At 40.3% G+C, this 20841-nt stretch overlaps 2 protein-coding genes across 2 annotated transcripts; both read left to right on the top strand.

Moving 5' to 3' along the window:
• Nucleotides 1–1575: 1575 nt before the first annotated feature.
• Nucleotides 1576–2271, top strand: LOC103426871 (uncharacterized). Its single transcript, XM_008364949.2, has one exon. It carries the CDS (start codon nucleotides 1576–1578, stop codon nucleotides 2269–2271), a length of 696 nt encoding a protein of 231 aa, XP_008363171.2.
• A 1160-nt stretch (nucleotides 2272–3431) lies between these two features.
• On the top strand, nucleotides 3432–4903 carry LOC139191992 (uncharacterized). The gene is made up of 2 exons (XM_070813035.1): nucleotides 3432–3459; nucleotides 4356–4903. The coding sequence occupies exons 1-2, from the start codon at nucleotides 3432–3434 to the stop codon at nucleotides 4901–4903; spliced, it is 576 nt and encodes a 191-aa protein (XP_070669136.1).
• The last annotated feature ends 15938 nt before the right edge of the window (nucleotides 4904–20841 follow it).

Below are 20841 nucleotides of genomic sequence, written 5' to 3'. Positions count from 1 at the left end.
AGCTTCAAGGTTGTTTCCATGGTTTCCAAGGGGTCGTGCGACCCCGACGACCCCACTGTGGATCCGCCACTGGATGATGGTATCCATATGCCGAGTGGCTTAATGTGTTCCTCGCTTTGTCATTAATTTTCCTCCTTGAAATTTTGGAGTGCTTACTATGTTGTATGTATTTGTATTTCAATGCATCGTTCCCTGATTTCCACTTTTATATTTTCTCTATAGCTAGTTATTTTGTAGATTTTTCTGTTTATATTTTCAGAACCATGTTGAAAGGGATAGAAAATGAGGGCTTCGTATGGCTTGTCGAACGGGGTTTCTTACTGTAGAACACAGAACAGAAAGCATGTGTTTTCAATGTAGTTTCTCCGTCGATTTATATGGTAGCCAAATTTGTATAATCTTGTCAATAAACAAGGTAGTGCATGGGAACGACAGAGATCAAATCAGGGTTAATATGTAATAATGATAAGCGTTCTTTTATAAACAACAATTCATCCAAAATTAATGCAACCAAAAGAAAAATTCACAACCAGAATACTTTACTTACAAAACAAAGCCACAACAAAAAACATTTTTATCCATTAAAGTAGCAGAAAATGTCGCTTGCGAGCGCATGCGGGTAGGTAGTATATTATACTATTTAATTTTACTCCCAATCTTGTGGGATTGTAAGGATTTGAATGAAAAATGGGCTGGGGTTCATTTAGGTGCTCGTATACCGAAAAATTGAAGGTGTGTTCAGTAGCAAACCACCAAAATTCCCCCATTTATTTGGTGCCTATATGTCAAATTATGTTGATATTTTGTGTTGGGTGACCAAATGTCCACCCCGCAACCAAACACGTGAAGATCACACGAACGCTCAAAAAATCGACTCATAACTTATTTTGGGGCTCCAAAACTTCGAACTCACCCTACATTCATAACCAAAAGCTTGTTTTCCATTATGAAAGCGTCTGAATTAGTGAGATTTTACTTATTGTGAAAATAAGTAAAAATGAAGGTATATTGCGAAAGGGTTTTAGCTAGAAATGCAAGCGGTGGTAAGGATTGCACCAAGGTTTAGTTACTGCAAATCCAACTCATGTACAACGGCCAAACTTAGTCAATCGAGTTCAAATAAAGTTTCTCATCTTGGAACTGAGCAGGAACCTTGTTGAGTTATTGCTATACTACTAGGAATTATTTTCATATGTTATTTGGAGTTGTTGCTAAGAGGACCATCTATTAATTTCTTTAATTTTTCAACTAGGAAAATACATATGACCTATACAGTATATAACTCTGACATTATCAGCAAAAAACAGAAGAGAAAAAATATAGATTTGGGCCTTTGATAAATTATTAGAAATCCAATTGTAACAAAAATATATCTGAATTTGGTAAGTTCAGTCGGTTACTAATTTCAATTACGAATAGGAATTCAACTTTCTGCCCAAGTACCCTTTTTCTAGGGTTTTAACGCGTTTCTTAAGTTGCAAGCAAAGTTTGCATCATATATATATCCAAACCTGCAAGAATACCATCTTTATCTACGTCAGTCACTACCCCCCTCTCTCTCGATATATCTACACCATGCCTTCTATTTCAAATTTGAAGAGCAGTAAGATGGCCATCGCCCGCAGTAGAATCCCCAGCAACTCCACCCCTCAACCCTTGTGTCCTGATCACATCATCAACCTCGCGCGTATGGCGGCGGTCAAGGCTCGAGACGCTGCAGAAGCATATTTCACGCTCTGTAACTTCGAATATGCAATCATGCAAGCCAAGGTAGCAAAAGAGTTTGATCCAGATTTTCATGCTATGGACAACTACATAGCTGCATACCAAGTTCATTCTGCCGTGTCACACAAGCAAAACTGGTACCGTGTTCTCGGCATCGAAACCGCTACAGTCGCTGACTCAGAAACCATCAAGAAACAATACAGGAGATTGGCACTTTCCTTGCACCCCGACAAGAATGCATCACTAGCGGCGGAGGGTGCTTTCAAGCATGTTAAGGCGGCATGGGACGTTCTCTCTAACCCTGCTAAAAAAGAAGCTTACGACAAGTCTTTGAAGCGACAGTTTCAAGCGGCTCATGGTTCCAATAAGCGCAGAGCCAGTAAGTGCAAACCACCGCAGTCGAAGAGGTCTAATACCTTCCCTTGCAAAAGGTCTAGCCCTAGCGGTGATGGGAGCTGCTACAAGAAAACCATTAAGATTATTAGAAAATCAAGTCCAGGCCAAAAGGCAACTGTGATGATGGTATCCGTATGCCGAGTGGCTTAATGTGTTCCTCGCTTTGTAATTACCTTGCCTCCTTGAAATTTTGGAGTGCTTACTTTTATTCAATACAAGTGGAATAATCATTTTGGATCTCTTACGTTGTTCCCTTATCCCACTTTTATATTTTCTGATTCTGAAAGTAGTTTCTGCACCAATCTGTGGCTGCCGATGTTCGATAATCTTCTTAATATAGAGGCTAACACATAGGAATCAAAGAGAACAAATAGGTTTAATATTAAGAATGATAACCTTTCTTTTATTAGCAAAATACATACAAATTAATGCAAAAAAAAAAAAAAAAAAAAAAAAAAAAAACCAACTAGAACATACTAAACTCGCGAAACAAGTCACGATGCAAAAATAATCTGTACTATATATGGCTCTTTCACGCGTGAGAGCGCATGCGAGGAGGCTAAGTATATTGTAATCATGCACTTAGACTAGTTAGTACTGCTGGTAGTGTTGAGCAAGAAAGATTGTGATTTTCTCTCATAGTAAAAGTTGCTTTTCAAAGAAGCGTCAGCTGAGAAGGTCACGACCCCATTGATTTTCAAATCCATTTGTCTGCAACAGTGTCAAAGCATCAAAAAAGGCATCCCCTTGACTTCTTCTTCCATCTACTTCATAGGATTGTAAGGATTTGAACAAAAATGGGCTGGGGTTCATTTAGGTGCTCGTTCACTGAAAAATTGAAGCTGAGTTCAGTAGCAAACCACCAAAATTCGCCTATTAATTATTTGGTGCCTACATGTCAAATTATGTTGATATTGTTTGTGTTGGATGACCAAATGTCCCACCCCGCAGCCAAACTGGTGAAGATCACACGAACGTTCAAAAATTCGAGTCATACCTGTAAGAATGTGAGCATAAGTATGAATATGTGAACTTGGTTACAAGATTAAAGACTGAATAGGAAGTCTTATCGAGATTGGATTTGTGAATCCATATTGGTGCTGAATTATTATTTCATAGGAATTGTTTTTCTATATGGATTTTAATAGGGAAATCCTTATGGAAGAAGGCTAGGATTATGTAGTATATATATAGTGGCCTCTGCTCTCGCAGTGTGTGCTCAACTCCAGACTAAGACCTATTGTTAGTTAAGAGCCTTTGAACACTTAAGAGAGGAGAAGGCGCATTGTGTCTTGTTGCAGAGACTAAGCATGGCAACCGGTTCAAGTTCTTCCGCAGGTATGTCTTTTCTCTGTGCACTGCTTTATGGTTTATGGTTTTGTGTTTTAATCACGGTAACTTGCTTTGCATGATCTTGGTGTTGTGTTTATGCTAACATGTGGTATCAAAGCCCTAGGTTCATAAATTGTAAGTTCTGTGATTGAAACCAGTAGATTCCGAAAAAACATAAATAATATTTGAGAGAAATAAGTCTTCATTGCTTGGTAGGAGAATCGAACACAGGTTCTTGTATTAATCCTTGCAAATAACGACAATAATAATATAACCGTTGGAATTTAAGAGGTTGTTGTTGTTGGATTCTCTGCAAATCCATACGAAGGGTTTTCTTTCGAATTGGGGTTTTCGATTAAGAATAATATCCAACAAATGTGTTTCTGGGTTATAATTTTATCAATCTTGCAACGGATATGATTGATTTGAATGGTTATTCCGCTGCGCTGCTTCAAATTTGGATTTGTGCAAGGTACGATTGATAAATTGCAAGTTTTATTTTGGCTGCTTCTGCAGTTAGTCTGCAGATTGAATCAAATGTTTATATATAAGATTATGATAACAAAATCTATATGAATTTCTTTGAAATTGAAACTATTATGCAGAAACTTAGACCTTGGGTGTTCGATCATGTTTTATCCGCAATTGTTTTAAAATCTGCAGATTACTAATGCACCTTTTATGTTGTCTGTTAAACCATGAATAATGGTTATAATGCATGAGACATCTCATGATTGTCTGTTGTTGGATATCTTCTTATTGATGAGTCAGTTTTTCTATGTATGCTTATCAACGATGTGTTGCTAAGACTATATGTATGAATCATTGATGCAAATTGTGATGTGCAAACTTCAAAGGAAATCAGGAACCTAACTGGTTCATGTTTGTGATTTCTTTCGCAGTGTCTGCAATATCAATGAAGACCCTAAATTTGGCCAACATTCCAATTCTCACTGGTGGTAGTAACTACAAGAAGTGGAGAAGGGAAATTGGATTGCTATTAACTCTTAATGAGTTTGATATAGCAATTGACAATCCCAAGCCTGTAATCACTGATCAAAGTACAAGGGTGGAAAAGGCAGATCATGAGAGATGGTCAAGAGCCAACAAGGTGGCAGTTTCTATCTTAGAGAGTGGTACGACTGATACCATTCGAGGTGGGATCAAGAAACATGAGTTAGCTGTGGATTATCTGAAGGCAATTGAGAAGAAATTCAAGGAGTCTCAGAAGGCTGAAATTAGTCAATACATGGCTTTACTGACAACTTATAAGATTGATAGTACTGGTTCAATTCGAGACCACGTACTGAAGATGACTGATGTTGTTGAGAAGTTGAACTCAATGGATGTCAATATTGGAGAAAAACAGTTGGTTTTCATGATTCTCCAAGCTCTTCCAATCAAATACTCTCAGCTGAAGGTGTATCACAAGACAAAAGTTGGGATATAGATGAACTCATCGCACAATGTGTTCAAGAGGAGACTCGGCAACAGCAAGAAAAATGCAAGGATGTTGAGACTATGAACTTTGTGCAAGGAGGAAGAGGGAAGAAATTCGACAATGCTGGAAATAATTCAAGTAAGGATTTCAAGTGCTCCAAAATTTCTGATAAGACTGGTACTTCTGCCAAAATATTTGATATTTCTAAAGAGCCTAACAATCTTAAACCAAAAATTAAAAATGTTGCCAAGCTTAAGTGTTTTTTCTGCAAAACTCGAGGTCATCTAAGAAAGGATTGTGAACTGTTTAAGGATTATCTGAGAGCTAATGACAAAGAGGTAGTTAATGGATGTGAAGAGTCATTTGATCAATGGGGGTAGTTTGTTATTCTGTTTTACAAAGAGCAATTGCTGCATTAAGGACAGTTGCAAAATAAAGTTTGAGAAGAGACTACTATTGTGAAGTTCGAAGAGTTGTTATAGCGGTGATGTTCTTCTCTTCAAGTTAGTTTTTTGTTTTAGTTTACTTTGTTTTTCAGTTAGTTGTATTCAGAGATTCAATTTATGTAATTGTTTGATCTGATATATATATGTGCGTGTGTGTGTGTGTATGTGTGTGATTGTGGATTCAATTGATGCTTTGAGAAATCTTTGTGATTTGACTCAGGTAATTGTTTTGAATTCATAGGAATTGCGGACAAACAGTTTATTGTCTGTGATGAACTTGATTATTTTGAATTAAGTTAAGAAATAGTGGGAGTGGATATTTAGGTCCATTAAGTATCAGCATGATCATAATGTTATATGTGCAGATTGGACATAAGTGGTTTGAAAGTGCCGGTTGCATAATGGTTGTGACTATGAGTTTTCAGATTCTTTGTTTTGAGATGCATAGGTAAATTGTTTATGATGTTGCTCATAAGGCTTAGTGATCACCCTATTTGTAGTCTTAATCGAACTGGTTTCTTGGTTCATACTTGCTAAAGTGGGAGAATGTAAGAATGTGAGCATAGGTATGAATATGTAAACTTAGTTACAGGATTAAAGACTGAATAGGAAGTCTTATCGGGATTGGATTTGTGAATCCATATTGGTGCTGAATTACTATTTCATAGGAATTGTTTTTCTATTGTCTGTGATGAACTTGTTTATTTTGAATTAAGTTAAGAAAGAGTTGGAGTGGATATTTAGGTCCATTAAGTATCAGCATGATCATAATGTTATATGTGCAGATTGGACATAAGTGGTCTGAAAGCGCCCGTTGCATAATGCTTGTGACTGTGAGTTTTCAGATTCTTTGTTTTGAGATGCATAGGTAGATTGTTTATGATGTTGCTCATAAGGCTTAGTGATCACCCTATTTGTAGTCTTAATCGAACTGGTTTCTTGGTTCATACTTGCTCAAGTGGGAGAATGTAAGAATGTGAGCATAAGTATGAATATGTGAACTTAGTTACAGGATTAAAAACTGTTGATGCACAAAACCGGAGGTCTTGGAACAACGTAAATCCGACCGTGAATATGCAAGTAATGTAAATAACACAAGATGTATCGTGGTTCACCCTAAGATTTGGGCTACGTCCACACTGATTATGTATTTATTTGAGGGAGAGAGAGCTCTGAGAGTGAGAGCTTTGAGAGGGGGTGAGAGGGCCTAGGAATTGGCCTCTCCCAATTGTGAGGGTGAGGAGTCCTTTTATAAAATAAGGGCTCCTCACTTATTACATATTTGCCCCTTCCTTTATTACATAATTACATTTAAGTCCCCTGAGTATTTGTACGAGATCTAAATACGAGGCCCTAAATATGGTATAAACAATATTCCCCCAAGTCCTCAGTCAAGAAAGTCTTTTGGCTGGAGACTTGAAATTCAGTCCATGTGTGGGCCGAAGTAACTAGATGTTGTCTTAAACTGATGCTCGATATGAGGCAGTGCTCAATCTGAAATGATGCTCAACTAGAAGTAGCACATGCTGCGAGGCTGCGAGGCTAGTGGCTTATGTTGCCTTGGTTGGCTCGGCTTGTGGCGTTGAAGGTGAGGGAGTCCCTTTTATAGAATAAGGGCTCGCTCCTCAATACATGAATGATAGGCTAGAGTTGATGTTCTCTAATGATGGTGAGAGAGTCCCTTTTATAGAATAAGGGCTCGCTCCTCAATACATAAGTGATGGGCTAGAAGTGATGCTCGCGGCGAGGCGGTTGCTCAGCATGTGGCGTTGCTCTCTAATGAAGGTGAGGGAGTCCCTTTTATAAAATAAGGGCTCGCTTCTCAGTACATGAATAATGAGTTAAGTCCCCTGAGTATTTTTCATGAGGCCCAATATATGGTACATATTGTAATCCCTTAAGTCTTCGGTCAATAGAGTCTGTTGGCTGGAGACTTCAAATTGAATCCATGTATGGGCCAAAGTGGCGGTTGTTCGGAGGCGGTATTTGTATACCCTGCACTGAAGCTTTGTAAATGAAGCTTTGCAAGTGAAGCTTTAAAGCTAGAGCTCTGTAAATGAAGCTTTTGAAGCTAGAGCTTCTGTAAATGAAGCTTTTGAAGCTAGAGCTTTTGTAAAAGAAGCTTTTGAAGCTAGAGCTCTGTAAATGAAGCTTTCGAAGCTGATTGACATGAGTGATGCTCATGAATGTTTATGTTGATTGACATGAGTGATGCTCATGGATGTTGTCATGAGTGATGCTCATGAATGTTAACATGAGTGATGCTCATAAATGTTGACATGAATGATGGTCATGAATGTTTATGTATGATTGTCATGAGTGATGCTCATGAATGTTTATGTATGAATGACATGAGTAATGCTCATGTATAATTTGGAGTACTGGGTGTACTTTTGATCACCTGGTTGGTGGCATAAAGGAGAGTACGGGTTGTACATTTCATCACCTGGTTGGTGGCATGAATGGCTAGTTGCCAAATGATATTAGAGTACGGGTTGTACATTTCATCACCTGGTTGGTGATAATAGCGGCAGGTTGCCGAATAATTTTAGAGTACTGGGCGTACTTTTGATCACCTGGTTGGTGGTAATAGCGGCAGGTTGCCGAATAATTTTGGAGTACTGGCGTACTTTTGATCACCTGGTTGGCGATAATAGCGGCGGGGTGCCGAATAATTTTTTGTAGTCCTGGACGTACTTGTGGTCACCTAGTTAGTACTATTTTGGGCTTTATGGGTCTTCGCCTTCCACACAACATTCCAGCTCGTTTATTTTGGGCCTTGCCCGTTTTTTTTTTTTTGTACCCTTTGATGTGGTTTATACAGATGTCTCCGAAAGATAAGAAAAATAAATCACACCATACAAAAACAAGAAAAGTAAATCATATCATTCTGGTGGGGTGTTTATTTCTTGCTTTTGCAGTGTCCCCATGTGCCTCCCTTTTGCTTTCTCTTTATTTTTCTTTCTTTTGGTTCTGCTTTCAGCCTGATTGTTGCTAGGACCTTGTATTGGAATGGCATGTGCTCTTGCAGAGGAAAGCCTCCCTTTTCTTTTCCTAGCTCTCTGTGGTCCACGAGTCTACAACTTGTCACAACTTTGCCATCCACCTGCACTCTTTATTCAACAGTTGTTGCACCAGATGCTAATTGCTCCCTAAAGGTGGAGAACAAATTGCTTTCAGTCCCTTCAACATAACTTTGACTGCTGGAAGGCTGCAAAAGAAAATGGGTGAAGAGAGAGGTTTCTGTTCTCGATACTTTGTGTCTTCAAGCATGATGCACATGATATCTGGTATGCGTGGGTAGCTCCAAAATGAGCTAAGTCGGCACGGGCTGCCTTCCATGATGACATCTCTATAGTAATAAAGTCCGACGGCGGAACCGCGAGGCTTGTCCTCTCTCAAATACCTTACTGGCACTTTGAGCTCATTGGAAATGGAAGACACATACAGTGCGAATTCTTTCTCTTCATAGAATCCAACCAAATAGATTTAAGCTAAATTGGGTATCTTTTTACAAGCTGAAATGGGGTGGTTCACCATCGAGATCTGCATCTCCTGTTCGCCGGAGAGTTGATTTTTCTTTAGTAACAAATCACACCCCTTTTTTTGGTGACCCTGATGTAGCAGAACATAGCTGCAGAAATGGTAGTGACAAGCACGCTAATGATAATCCCTCCACCAGTCACCGACTTATCATCTTTCTTTTCAGAAAGCCCCAAACACCGGAAAGTTGGAGCTTCCTGCCATCTCGCCACTTCGTCATTCCCTGCCCTTGGCGCTCCAGCTCCTCATCTTCCAGATCTGATCCGCTTAAAGTTGGAGCCCTAAATTGCTGTTTAGCTTAGGAACCAAGAATGACGGCGACCCAAATGCTGGATTTGGCCACTGGTGCTTGGCACTGCCAGTTTCATCACTGCCCTCTATTAAAGCTCAGCTAAAAAGCTCTAAAAACTTCGATTCATTATACGAAAAACCATCAAGTTTCCTACTTTTTTTTTAAATGTGAATCAGAAATCTTTAAACCCAAATACCCGGATCGTAAATTGAATTAAACCCAAAAAAGAATATGAAAATGGGATCAGTTCTGTTGCCAGAAAGGGAAGTCAGGCGCCGAAGCCCGGCTGGGTATGATGACTCGCCCCACGACCCAACGCGTCTCGGCGGATAACGACGACGTGGAAGAATTGGATGGTTTTCTTCACGTCAAACTCGGCGAGCCTGAAGACGCCACTGTGAGACTTCTCTGAAAAGGGAATTCGAATTCTTGATTTAGGATTTCGGGGTTTTGATCTGTCACTACCGAGTGTGGGCCAACTACCTCGCCCTGGGCCTAGTCGCTTAAGGCGGCATCGATGTTCTTCAAGTAGATGGCGTAGGAGGAGTGGGCAGGAACAGAGTCGTCTGAGGTTTTAGGTGGACCAAGTCGGAGGGTGGATTGGCCGATCCATGGCAGAACCGCGTGTGACCGGTCCGGTTCAGAACAAAGATTAGATGCTTGAACTTTGTCAAGGTGAAGTCGGTGATTTCCCGGCAATTTAGTGGTTCAAGACGTTTGCCGCCTCTGGGGTTAACATTTGCTGGATCGTACTCAACCCTGCTCTCATTTCTTGGAATTCAAAGGAGCAAAAACACCAAAAGCCAAATCCAAATCCAAATCCAGGGAGTTCGATATGTGTCGGAGTTGGGTTTTGAGCAGAAAAAACGACGTCGTTGCCTATAGATATTGGGCATTGCCTGTCGTCGAAAATGACGTCATTGCCGGTCAAACCGATGGTGCCGTCGCCGTTGATACTGAGGATCCGAGTCTTCTTGGCGGTTTGGCAGTGGGAGAGCCACTTCTGCTCCAGCTTCGTGAAGATCTCTAAGGTTACCTTGCTCAGCTCCATTTTGTGATTAATTGAATGCTTTGCGACAAGTGAGAGCGTTAAGAGTGTGAGAGTGCTCACACTTTGTTATCGAGAAGCATTAATGGCGGAGAACTGCTCGTCTCTCTCTTCTGGTTTTTCTCTCTGTTTCTTTCTCTCACTAGAAAATGGAAAACAAAGTGGGTTTTTGGGTAGTTGGAAAGTTAAGAGCTACCAAAAACAATGGGAGTGGGAGTGTCTCTGAGTGTGGGTGTTGGGTTTCTGCAGACTCACGGTGGACAGTGTGAGATTTGATGAAAAAATGAAAAAGAACCGACATAGTTTTTCCTGTGGATACATAGTTTTTCGTGTGGATTCCCACAGACGGGGCCAAATGTTGATGCACAAAACCGGAGGTCTTCGAACAACGTAAATCCGACTGTGAATCTACAAGTAATGTAAATAACACAAGATATATCGTGGTTCACCCTAAGGTTTGGGCTATGTCCACACTTATTATGTATTTATTTGAGGGAGAGAGAGCTCTGAGAGTGAGAGCTTTAAGAGGGGTGAGATGGCCTAGGAATTGGCCTCTCCTAATTGTGAGGGTGAGGAATCCTTTTATAGAATAAGAGCTCCTCACTTATTACATATTTGCCCCTTCCTTTATTACATAATTACATTTAAGTCCCCTGAGTATTTGTACGAGATCTAAATACGAGGCTCTAAATATGGTATAAACAAAGACTAAAAAGGAAGTCTTATCGGAATTGGATTTGTGAATCCATATTGGTGGTGAATTACTATTTCATAGGAATTGTTTTTCTATATGGATTTTAATAGGGAAATCCTTATGGAAGAAAGCTAGGATTATGTAGTATATACATATAGTGGCCTCTGCTCTTACAGTGTGTGCTCAACTCCGGACTAAGACCTATTGTTAGTTAAGAGCCTTTGAACACTGAAGAGAGGATAAGGCGCACTGTGTCTTGTTGCAGAGATTAAGCATGGCAGCTGGTTCAAGTTCTTCCGCAAGTATGTTTTTTCTCTATGCACTGCTTTATGGTTTATGGTTTTGTGTTTTAATCACGGTAACTTGCTTTGCATGATCTTGGTGTTGTGTTTATGCTAACAATACCTTATTTTGGGGGCTTCAAAACTTTGAACTCACCCTATATTCATAACCAAAAGCTTGTTTTCCATTATGAAAGCGTCTGAATTAGTGAGATTTTACTTAATGTGAAAATAAGTACAATTAAGGTATATTGCGTAAGGGTATTAGCAAGAAATGCATGCAGTTGCACTAGGGTTTAGTTACTGCAAATCCAACTTATGTATGGCCAAACTTAGCCAATCGAGTTCAAATAAAGTTTCTCATCTTAGAACAGAGCAGGAACCTTGTTGAGTTATTACTATACTACTAGGAATTATTTTTATATGTTATTTGGAGTTGTTGCTAAGTGGGCCATCTATTAATTTCTTTAGTTTTTTGAACTAGGAACATATATATGACCTATACAGTAATATAATTCTGACATTATCAGCAAATAAAGGAGAAAAAAAAAATAGATTTGGGCCTTTGATAAAGACAGTACTAGAAATCCAATTTTAACAAAAATATAATAGCATATGGGTACACACAAAGTGTGTGAGAAAAAAAATTTTATTTTTGTTTTTGGAATAGAAGGAGAGAGGAAGAGAGTGATAGAGAATGTGGGAGTGTGAAGTTTTTTTTTTATTTTTTTTTATTTAGAGATATGTTATAATTACATGTAGGTGGGGCTTTGAAAAAAAAAAGCAAAATTTGGTTGTGTGTGTTTATACCATACTTAAGGGCCTCCGTATTTAGATCTCGTATAAATACTCGGAGGACTCAAATGTAATTATGTAATAAAGAAAGGAGCAAATATGTAATAAGTGATGAGCCCTTCACCCTCACAATTAGAGGATGCCAATTCCTAGGCCATCAGAGACCTCACTCTCTCCATCAGAGGCTCTGAATCTCTCTCCCTCACAAACAGAGAAATACATAATCAGTGTGGACGTAGCCCAAACCTTGGGGTGAACCACGATACATCTTGTGTTATTTACTTTCTTGCAGATTCACGGTTGGATTTATGTTGTTCCAAGACCTCCGGTTTTGTGCATCAACATTTGGCGCCGTCTGTGGGAAGCGATACACAAAGTTGTGTCAGTTCTCTTTCATTTTTTTTACCTCCGCCGTGGATCTGCAAAATCACAAAAAAAAACTTAGAAACCCAGTAACCTTACTCTCTCTCTCCCCCTTCAGTCGTAGTCAGTAACTAGCACATTTTCCAATTTGAATCCATATTTGGGGATCAAAGAACACAAAACCAGATCTCACCCTCTCCCTCTCTCTAAAACTTTATCTCTCTAAAAACCTAAACAAACATCATCTTCAACCTTTAGACTTGGAAGAGAGAGGGAAGACCCTGTAAAGAAGAAGATGATGATGCTATGAAGAAGCTACTCTGCTCCTACCTTGGCCTGAGCCTGGGTGTCTTCCTGGCCTTAGGTGACAACTTCCAGGAGCTCCAAAGCCAAGAGGAGCAAGCTCTCTGTGCGGCTATGGAAGGCAGAAGAGCAAGTGAAATTCCTGACTTCCAGGTGAAAAGAGGACTCCAAAGTCGATGCCAGGGTCGTCGAGATCTTTGCTAGCCACCGCAACGCTTGGCAAGCCGAGGAGAAGCGGTTGCCCAACCAGATCGACGACACCCACCAAGATATGGCCCATATCCATGCCAGGACTCTGGAGCTAGAGAAAACCCAGGATAATTCCAGTCTTTCTCTCTCAACCAGATCGACGATGCCCACCAAGATGCCATTTTGCAAGGTCAAGTCGCCGCAGAACGCTACCGCGAACGCCAAGCTCAACGCCGGAATCTTCTACAGAACGTACGGCAGCAGACCGACCAAGGTTTTCCTCATCATAAGATTGGCAGGGACGCACGACTCGTGGGGTCCACAAATACATGGCCTAACGGGGATCGTTATCCTCAATGATGACCAGAGAGTGGCAACCGCCAATTGCTCTGACAATGAAGCTGGTTTTGGCAGCGGTATCTTCGAGGTGTACGCCTTCGATAACCGGGGCATGGGTCGGAGCTCCATCCCCACCAAAAAATCAGAATAATACACGTTCTACATTGTCCGTTGTTGTAGCTTCCTTGTTCCTTCTTTCTGACTTTCTAGCGGAACCACTGCTGCCTCCATCGACATTTGGGATCTGGGTTTTCTGCATAAGACACGGAGAGGTCGGACGAGAAGGTGGTTGCTATGATCATGGTGGGTGGGCCCACTAAAGGAACTAAATTCCAGCCATTGTCACTGAATATACCGAAGCCGCTTCTTGATCACCTATATTCTGTGATCCATCCCCTTAAAGTTTTCTTTGCAAGATCTCTACAATGGAGCATCCAAAAAGTTTTCTCTCGCGCGCAACAAAATCTGCTCCAAGTGCAAGGGTAAAAGGTCGAAGTCAGGTGCTTCAATGAAATGTCCTGGTTGCCAAGGTTCTGAAATGAAAGTCTCTATTAGACATCTCGGCCCCTCGATGATCCAGCAAATGCAACATCCTTGCACTGCTAGGTTCCGCAATCGCCGAACCCTTCCAAGCCCAACCTCATCTTCATCCCCAGCTTCAACGTCGACGCAACATGGCAGTTCGTTGATCTCCTCCGCCATGTCACCCCTCACTACGACGTCTAGGTGCTGGATCTCGTCGTCTTCGGCGACTCCTACACGGATGGCAGTTCGTTTTTCAAGCCACCTCCAGTTAGGTTACTGCTATCCTGCTTGCTCATCACTGGCAGCACTGATCAAACTACCCACATGGATGACTTTTGACCACCCACAGAAAAGCTATGGATATGTTTGCTGTAAAGCAAGTCGGCATAAGCAAAAACAAGTCTGCCAGAAAGGGTAGAGGTGGAAAGACAGAAAGAGAGACGCAGTGGAAAAAGAAAAGAAAGAATTATGCTTTCTTTAGTTGAAAGCTGAAGCAATTCGATAATAGTGGTTGGTGCTTTCTTTATTTTGTCGACCACCCACAGAAAAGCTACAGATAGCAGGCACGTAAATCTGCAAAAGCAAAGGGAGCAGATCATACTTGCTGACCAAACCCCATGATGTAAATCTGCTAAGGGAAGAAAAGGAATATAAAAAGGAAAAAGATGTATGGGGAGAAAAACAAAAAAAGGTGTCGACCACTGGAAGAAGATAAAGAATTCTATCAGGCAAAATGATGTAATTTATTTTTCTTATCTTTCAGAGACATCTGTATAAACCCCATCAGAGGGTAAATTAAAAAATTAAAAAAAAACGCCAAAGCCCAAAATAAATGGGCTGGAATGTTGTGTGGAGAGCGAAGGCCCATAAGCCCAAAATAGCATCAACCAGGTGACCAAAAGTACACCCAGTACTACAAAAAATTATTCCGCACCCCGCCGCCATTACCACTAACCACGTGATCAAAAGTACACCCAGTACTCCAAATTTATTCAGCAGCCCGCCGCCATTACCACCAACCACGTGATCAAAAGTACACCCAGTACTCCAAATTTATTCAGCAGCCCGCCGCCATTACCACCAACCAGGGGATCAAAAGTACGCCCAGTACTCCAAATTTATTCAACAGTCTGATGCTATTACCACCAACCAGGTGATCAAAAGTACGCCCAGTACTTCAAAATTATTCATAAGCACTACTCGTGTCAATCATACATAAACATTCATGAGCATCACTCATATCAGTCATACATAAACATTCATGAGCATCACTCATGTCAACATTCATGAGCATCACTCATGACAACATCCATGAGCATCACTCATATCAATCAGCTTCAAAAGCTTCATTTACAAAGCTCTAACTTCAAAAGCTTCATCTACAGAGCTCTAGCTTCAAAAAGCTTCAATTACAGAGCTCTAGCTTCAAAAGCTTCATTTACAGAGCTCTAGCTTCAAAAAGTTTCAATTACAGAGCTCTAGCTTCAAAACTTCACTTGCAAAGCTTCACCTACAAAGCTTCAGTGCAGGGTATACAAATACCGCCTCCGAACAACCGCTATTTCGGCCCATACATGGATTCAATTTGAAGTCTCTGGCAAACAGACTTTATTGACCGAAGACTTAGAGGACTACATTATGTACCATATATTGGGCATCAATTGGGCCTCATGAAAAATACTTAGAGGACTTAGCCCATTATTTATGTATTGAGGAGCAAGCCCTTATTCTATAAAAGGGACTCCCTCACTTTCATTAGAGAGCACCCATTATTCATGTACTGAGCAGTGAGCCCTTATTTTATAAAAGGGACTCCCTCACCACCATTAGAGAGCATCGCCGCCTACTAAGCAACCGTCTCGCTGCGAGCATCAACTCTAGCCCATCATTCATGTATTGAGGAGCGAGCCCTTATTCTATAAAATGGACTCCCTCACCTTCAACGCCACAAGCTGAGCCAACCAAGGCAACATAAGCCACGAACCGAGCAGCCTCGCAGCATGTGCTACTTCTGTTTGAGCATCATTTCAGATTGAGCACCGCCTCATATTGAGCATCAGTTCAAGACAGCATCTAGTTACTTCGGCCCACACATAGACTGAATTTCAAGTCTCCAGCCAAAAGACTCTCTTGACTGAAGACTTGGGGGACTACTGTTTATACCATACTTAAGGGCCTCCGTATTTAGATCTCGTATAAATACTCGAATGACTCAAATGTAATTATGTAATAAAGGAAGGGGCAAATATGTAATAAGTGAGGAGCCCTTATTCTATAAAAGGACTCCTCACCCTCACAATTAGAAGAGGCCAATTCCTAGGCCATCAGAGACCTCACTCTCTCCCTCAAAGGCTCTGAATCTCTCTCCCTCATAAACAGAGAAATACATAATCAGTGTGGACGTAGCCCAAACCTTGGGGTGAACCACGATACATCTTGTGTTATTTACTTTCTTGCATATTCACGGTCGGATTTACGTTGTTCCAAGACCTCCGGTTTTGTGCATCAACAGTGTGAAATTACATTTCTACCCCATATTTCTTATTCATATTATGTTTTAATTAGAGAGTTAAACTTGTAATTTCATAGAATTTTGGTTAACAATGAGTGTTTTATTAATTAGTAGAGATATGAATTTGGTCAGTTGAGTCGGTTACTAATTTTAATTACAAATAGGAATTGAACTTTTTGCCCAAGTACCCTTTTTTCTAGGGTTTTAACGCGTTTCTTAAGTTGCAAGCAACGTTTGCATCATATATATCCAACCTGCAAGAATTCTATCTTTGTTTCTACTTCCGTCACTACTCTCACTCTCTCTCTCTCGATATATCTACACCATGGCTTCTATCTCAAAGTTGAAGAGCAGTAAGACGGCCATCGGCTGTAGCAGAATCCCCAGCAACTCCATCCCTCGAGCCTTGTGTCCTGATCACATCATCAACCTCGTGCATATGGCTGCAGCAAAGGCCCGACAGGCTGCAGAAGCATATTTCATGCTCGGTAACTTCGAACATGCAATCATGCCAGCCAAGGCAGCAAAAGAGTTCGATCCAGATTTGTCTGGTATGGACAACTACATGACTGCATACCAAATGCATTCCGCCGTGTCACACAAGTAAAACTGGTACATTGTTCGTGGCATCGAAAACCCTATAGTTGCCGACTCCGAAACCATCAAGAAACAATACAAGAGATTGGCACTTGCCTTGCACCCCGACAAGAATGTGACGCAGCACGAAGCAATGAAAGGGTTACCAGCGTAATCCCTTGTAGAACAAAGTTACTGGAGTCCACCAGTTGATAGAAATCCAAAGGATAATTTGATTAATTGATTGAAATATGTCTAAATGATTACAAATCCATGGCTTAAATAAGCCTTTTACAACCTCTTGGAAAACTCAAAAGACTTAGGAAATTAAAATGAAAATAACTGACATATAATAAAGCCCTTGAAACCCCAAAAGACTCCATTTATTAGTAGGCTGCTGTCTTGATGACTTTCTGCAAAAGATGGCTCAAGCCACTTTTGTGGGAGAATTAAACACCTCTTCTATGACCGCACCAGAAATGAAAGTAGCGTTCATTCAACAAGAAAGGTTCAAAACATCAACTTTTGAGATATGACCGTAGCAAATAATCTATTAACACGTGAATTACCAATTCTCCAATCACTTTTCTTTATTGCTCGCCGCTTCCTTCTTTTAGTTTTGTTGCACGTGAAATAATCGGATTTCTGTCCTACATCAGACTCATCCACTTGAAGGGAACTCGACCTCGAGTTCGTCTTGAAACGGTCTTGATAGCTAGTAGATAACTCCCTTGTTAAGAAAATAAGTTCTTCAACTTGAGAAGCCCAACTTTCCGTATACTTGGGTGGAATAATCATGAAATTAATTCCATAAATAAGATCGAAATATGGCAATTGGGAATCAAAATATTCTTCCTTACCCAATTCTCTTGTTTGGTCAACAATAGAATTTAGATCCAATTTACTAGACTCATGATTCTCCAAAGTCATGACAGATTTTGATTCACTCATACCTTGAATTTCTTGAGCCTCCACTTCTGAGTTGTCATGTTTTCGGAGATCTTCATCAACAAGATTTTCATCAAGGAAAATTACTTGTTCTTTTGCTTCCACCTTGGCCTCCACCGTTTCTTGGCATAATGATATATCATTCTCCATCACTTTAGCTTCTTTTCTGATGATTGGTTGACCAGTCTTTTCCAAATACAATTCGTATAAATCGGAAAAGAATTGCTTAACAATGAGTTGCTTCAACCAACGCCAAGTTTGGATAGGACACTTACCTTGTTGTCGCCTAGATTCTTGCATATGATCACACCATAAACCCACATCACCATCTAAACAAGAAGCAACCATCTTCACCATCTCTCTTTCCGGAATTGGTTGTGTCTTGAAAAGTTTTTCTACATCATCAACCCACAAGAGAAAACCTTCAATGCAATCACTTCCGAAGAAAATAGGAATATCTTCAACATCAACTATATGAGATTGGCTCGAGGCAATTCCCTTTGTGCACACCACATCTATTGTAACAACCTCGCGATCAACGTCACTTAAGGTATATCTTTTCCCATGATCGATTGCCATTAGAACATAGCAAATAGGATAATCAACAATGCCAAGATGGGAGAAACCCGCTCTGGTACCAATTGACGCAGCACGAAGCAATGAAAGGGTTACCAGCGTAATCCCTTGTAGAACAAAGTTACTGGAGTCCACCAGTTGATAGAAATCCAAAGGATAATTTGATTAATTGATTGAAAGATGTCTAAATGATTACAAAGCCATGGCTTAAATAAGCCTTTTACAACCTCTTGGAAAACTCAAAAGACTTAGGAAATTAAAATGAAAATAATTGACATATAATAAAGCCCTTGAAACCCCAAAAGACTCCATTTATTAGTAGGCTGCTGTCTTGATGACTTTCTGCAAAAGATGGCTCAAGCCACCTTTGTGGGAGAATTAAACACCTCTTCTACGACCGCACCAGAAATGAAAGTAGCGTTCATTCAACAAGAAAGGTTCAAAACATCAACTTTTGAGATATGACCGTAGCAAATAATCTATTAACACGTGAATTACCAATTCTCCAATCACTTTTCTTTATTGCTCGCCGCTTCCTTCTTTTAGTTTTGTTGCACGTGAAATAATCGGATTTCTGTCCTACATCAGAATGTATTAATAGCAGCCGAGGGTGCTTTCAAGCATGTTAAGGCAGCGTTGGACGTTCTCTCTAACCCTGCTAAAAGAGAGGCTTACGACAAGTCTTTGAAGCGACAGCTTCAAGCGGCTCATGTTTCCAATAAGCGTAGAGCTAGTGAGTGCAAACCACTGCACTCTGAGAGGTCTAATACCTTCCCTCGCAAAAGGTCTAGCCCTAGCGGTGATGGGAGCTGCTACAAGAAAACCATTAAGATTATTAGAAAATCAAATCCAGGCCAAAAGGCAACTGTGATGATGGTATTCGTATGCCAAGTGGCTTAATGTGTTCCTCGCCTTGTAATTACTTTACCTCCTTGAAATTTTGGAGTGCTTACTTTTTATTCAATACAATTTTGTTGAATTAATCATTTTGGATCTCTTACATTGTTCCCTTATCCCACTTTTATATTTTCTGATTCTGAAAGTAGTTTCTGCAGCAATCTGTGACTGCCGATGTTGGATAATCTTCTTAATGTACGGGGCAACACATAGGAAGGAAAGAGATCAAATAGGGTTAATATATTAAGAATGATAACCTTTCTTTTATTAGCAAAATACATACAAAATTAATGCAAAAAAAAAAAACCAACTAACATACATAACTCGCAAAACAAGTCACGATGAACAAATAATCTATACTATATATGGCTCTTGCACACGTGAGAGCGCATGTGAGAAGGCTAAGTATATTGTAACGCACTTAGACTAGTTAGTACTACTGGTAGAGTTGAGCAAGAAAGCTTGTGATTTTCTCTCATAGTGAAAGTTGTTTTTCAAAGAAGCATCAGCTGAGAAGATCATGACCCCATTAATTTCAAATCCATTTGTCTGCAACAGTGTCAAAGCATCAAAAAAGGCATCCCCTTGAATTCCTCTTCCATCTACTTCATAGGCAGGCAACAACTTTTCCTTGCCAAATTGCGCGGCTCGAATCTTAAAGGCTTGCAGATATCCCTTCGGGGTAGTAACTTTGTCGGTGTAGAACTGGTGGTTGACATAGTCTATAACATCTGCATAGTCATCAAAGAGCTGAACATACGGCGCAGCTGTACTATAAAACGGTGCAATACTAGCAACGGAAATGAGCCCTTTCTTTTTCAAGCCGGTGATGAGCTCGCCGATGCAAAAAGCAAAAGAACTTGAATTACCGCGCTTTGGGAAGTTTTCGTAGTCTATGTCAATGCCATCAAGATGGTAAGTGGTAATTATGGAACCGAGCGACGAGACAGCGTTAGATACCCATTTTTTGGGGTTTGTCGGATTGTACCAGTGAAGGACTTTATCACCTAAGCTCCAACCTGAGAGGCTTGCCATGACTTTCACATTAGGGTTTTTTTCCTTGATGGCTGCAACAGATTGTGGGGTTAATGTAGATTGCCAATATGGTGAGAATATCCCATTTTGTTGTTTGCCTGATGAGTCTGCATCAATCGCAAACCCGAGTATGAAATGGAAGTCGATCTCATTGTCAATCGGTACAGAGTCAAATGTTACGGGAACTCCGGTGGCTCCAATGTACTCCATCATCAACTTCCCGTCTGAATCATGCATAGATAACTAATTAATGGTTAGCTCAGAAAACAAAAGATTGGACATATGTTAATTAGCATCTACTTATAAACAGTGAAAGCAAATAATTTTGACACGGATTGATGATACTAATATCGTTAGCATATAATACAATTGTCCCATATCAGAAACACTAATGAGTGAGCTTCCCCTAAAGTTTGATTCTCCCTCCCCGTAATTTATATTGGTTTAGAGTATCGCTCAAATAAAAGGAACAATAAACGTTTTATGTGATAAAAATTGTGAAAATAGTATATATACCACAAAATTGCTGAAACATGAGGGCAACTGATGCCACATAAAGGAGAGAGAGTTGAAGTACTTGAGCCA

The sequence above is a fragment of the Malus domestica genome, chromosome 02 (genome assembly GCF_042453785.1).
Source record: "Malus domestica chromosome 02, GDT2T_hap1".
Lineage (NCBI taxonomy): Eukaryota > Viridiplantae > Streptophyta > Magnoliopsida > Rosales > Rosaceae > Malus > Malus domestica.
Note: the sequence above shows the minus strand (reverse complement) of the source record. Positions and strands in the feature narration are given on the sequence as shown.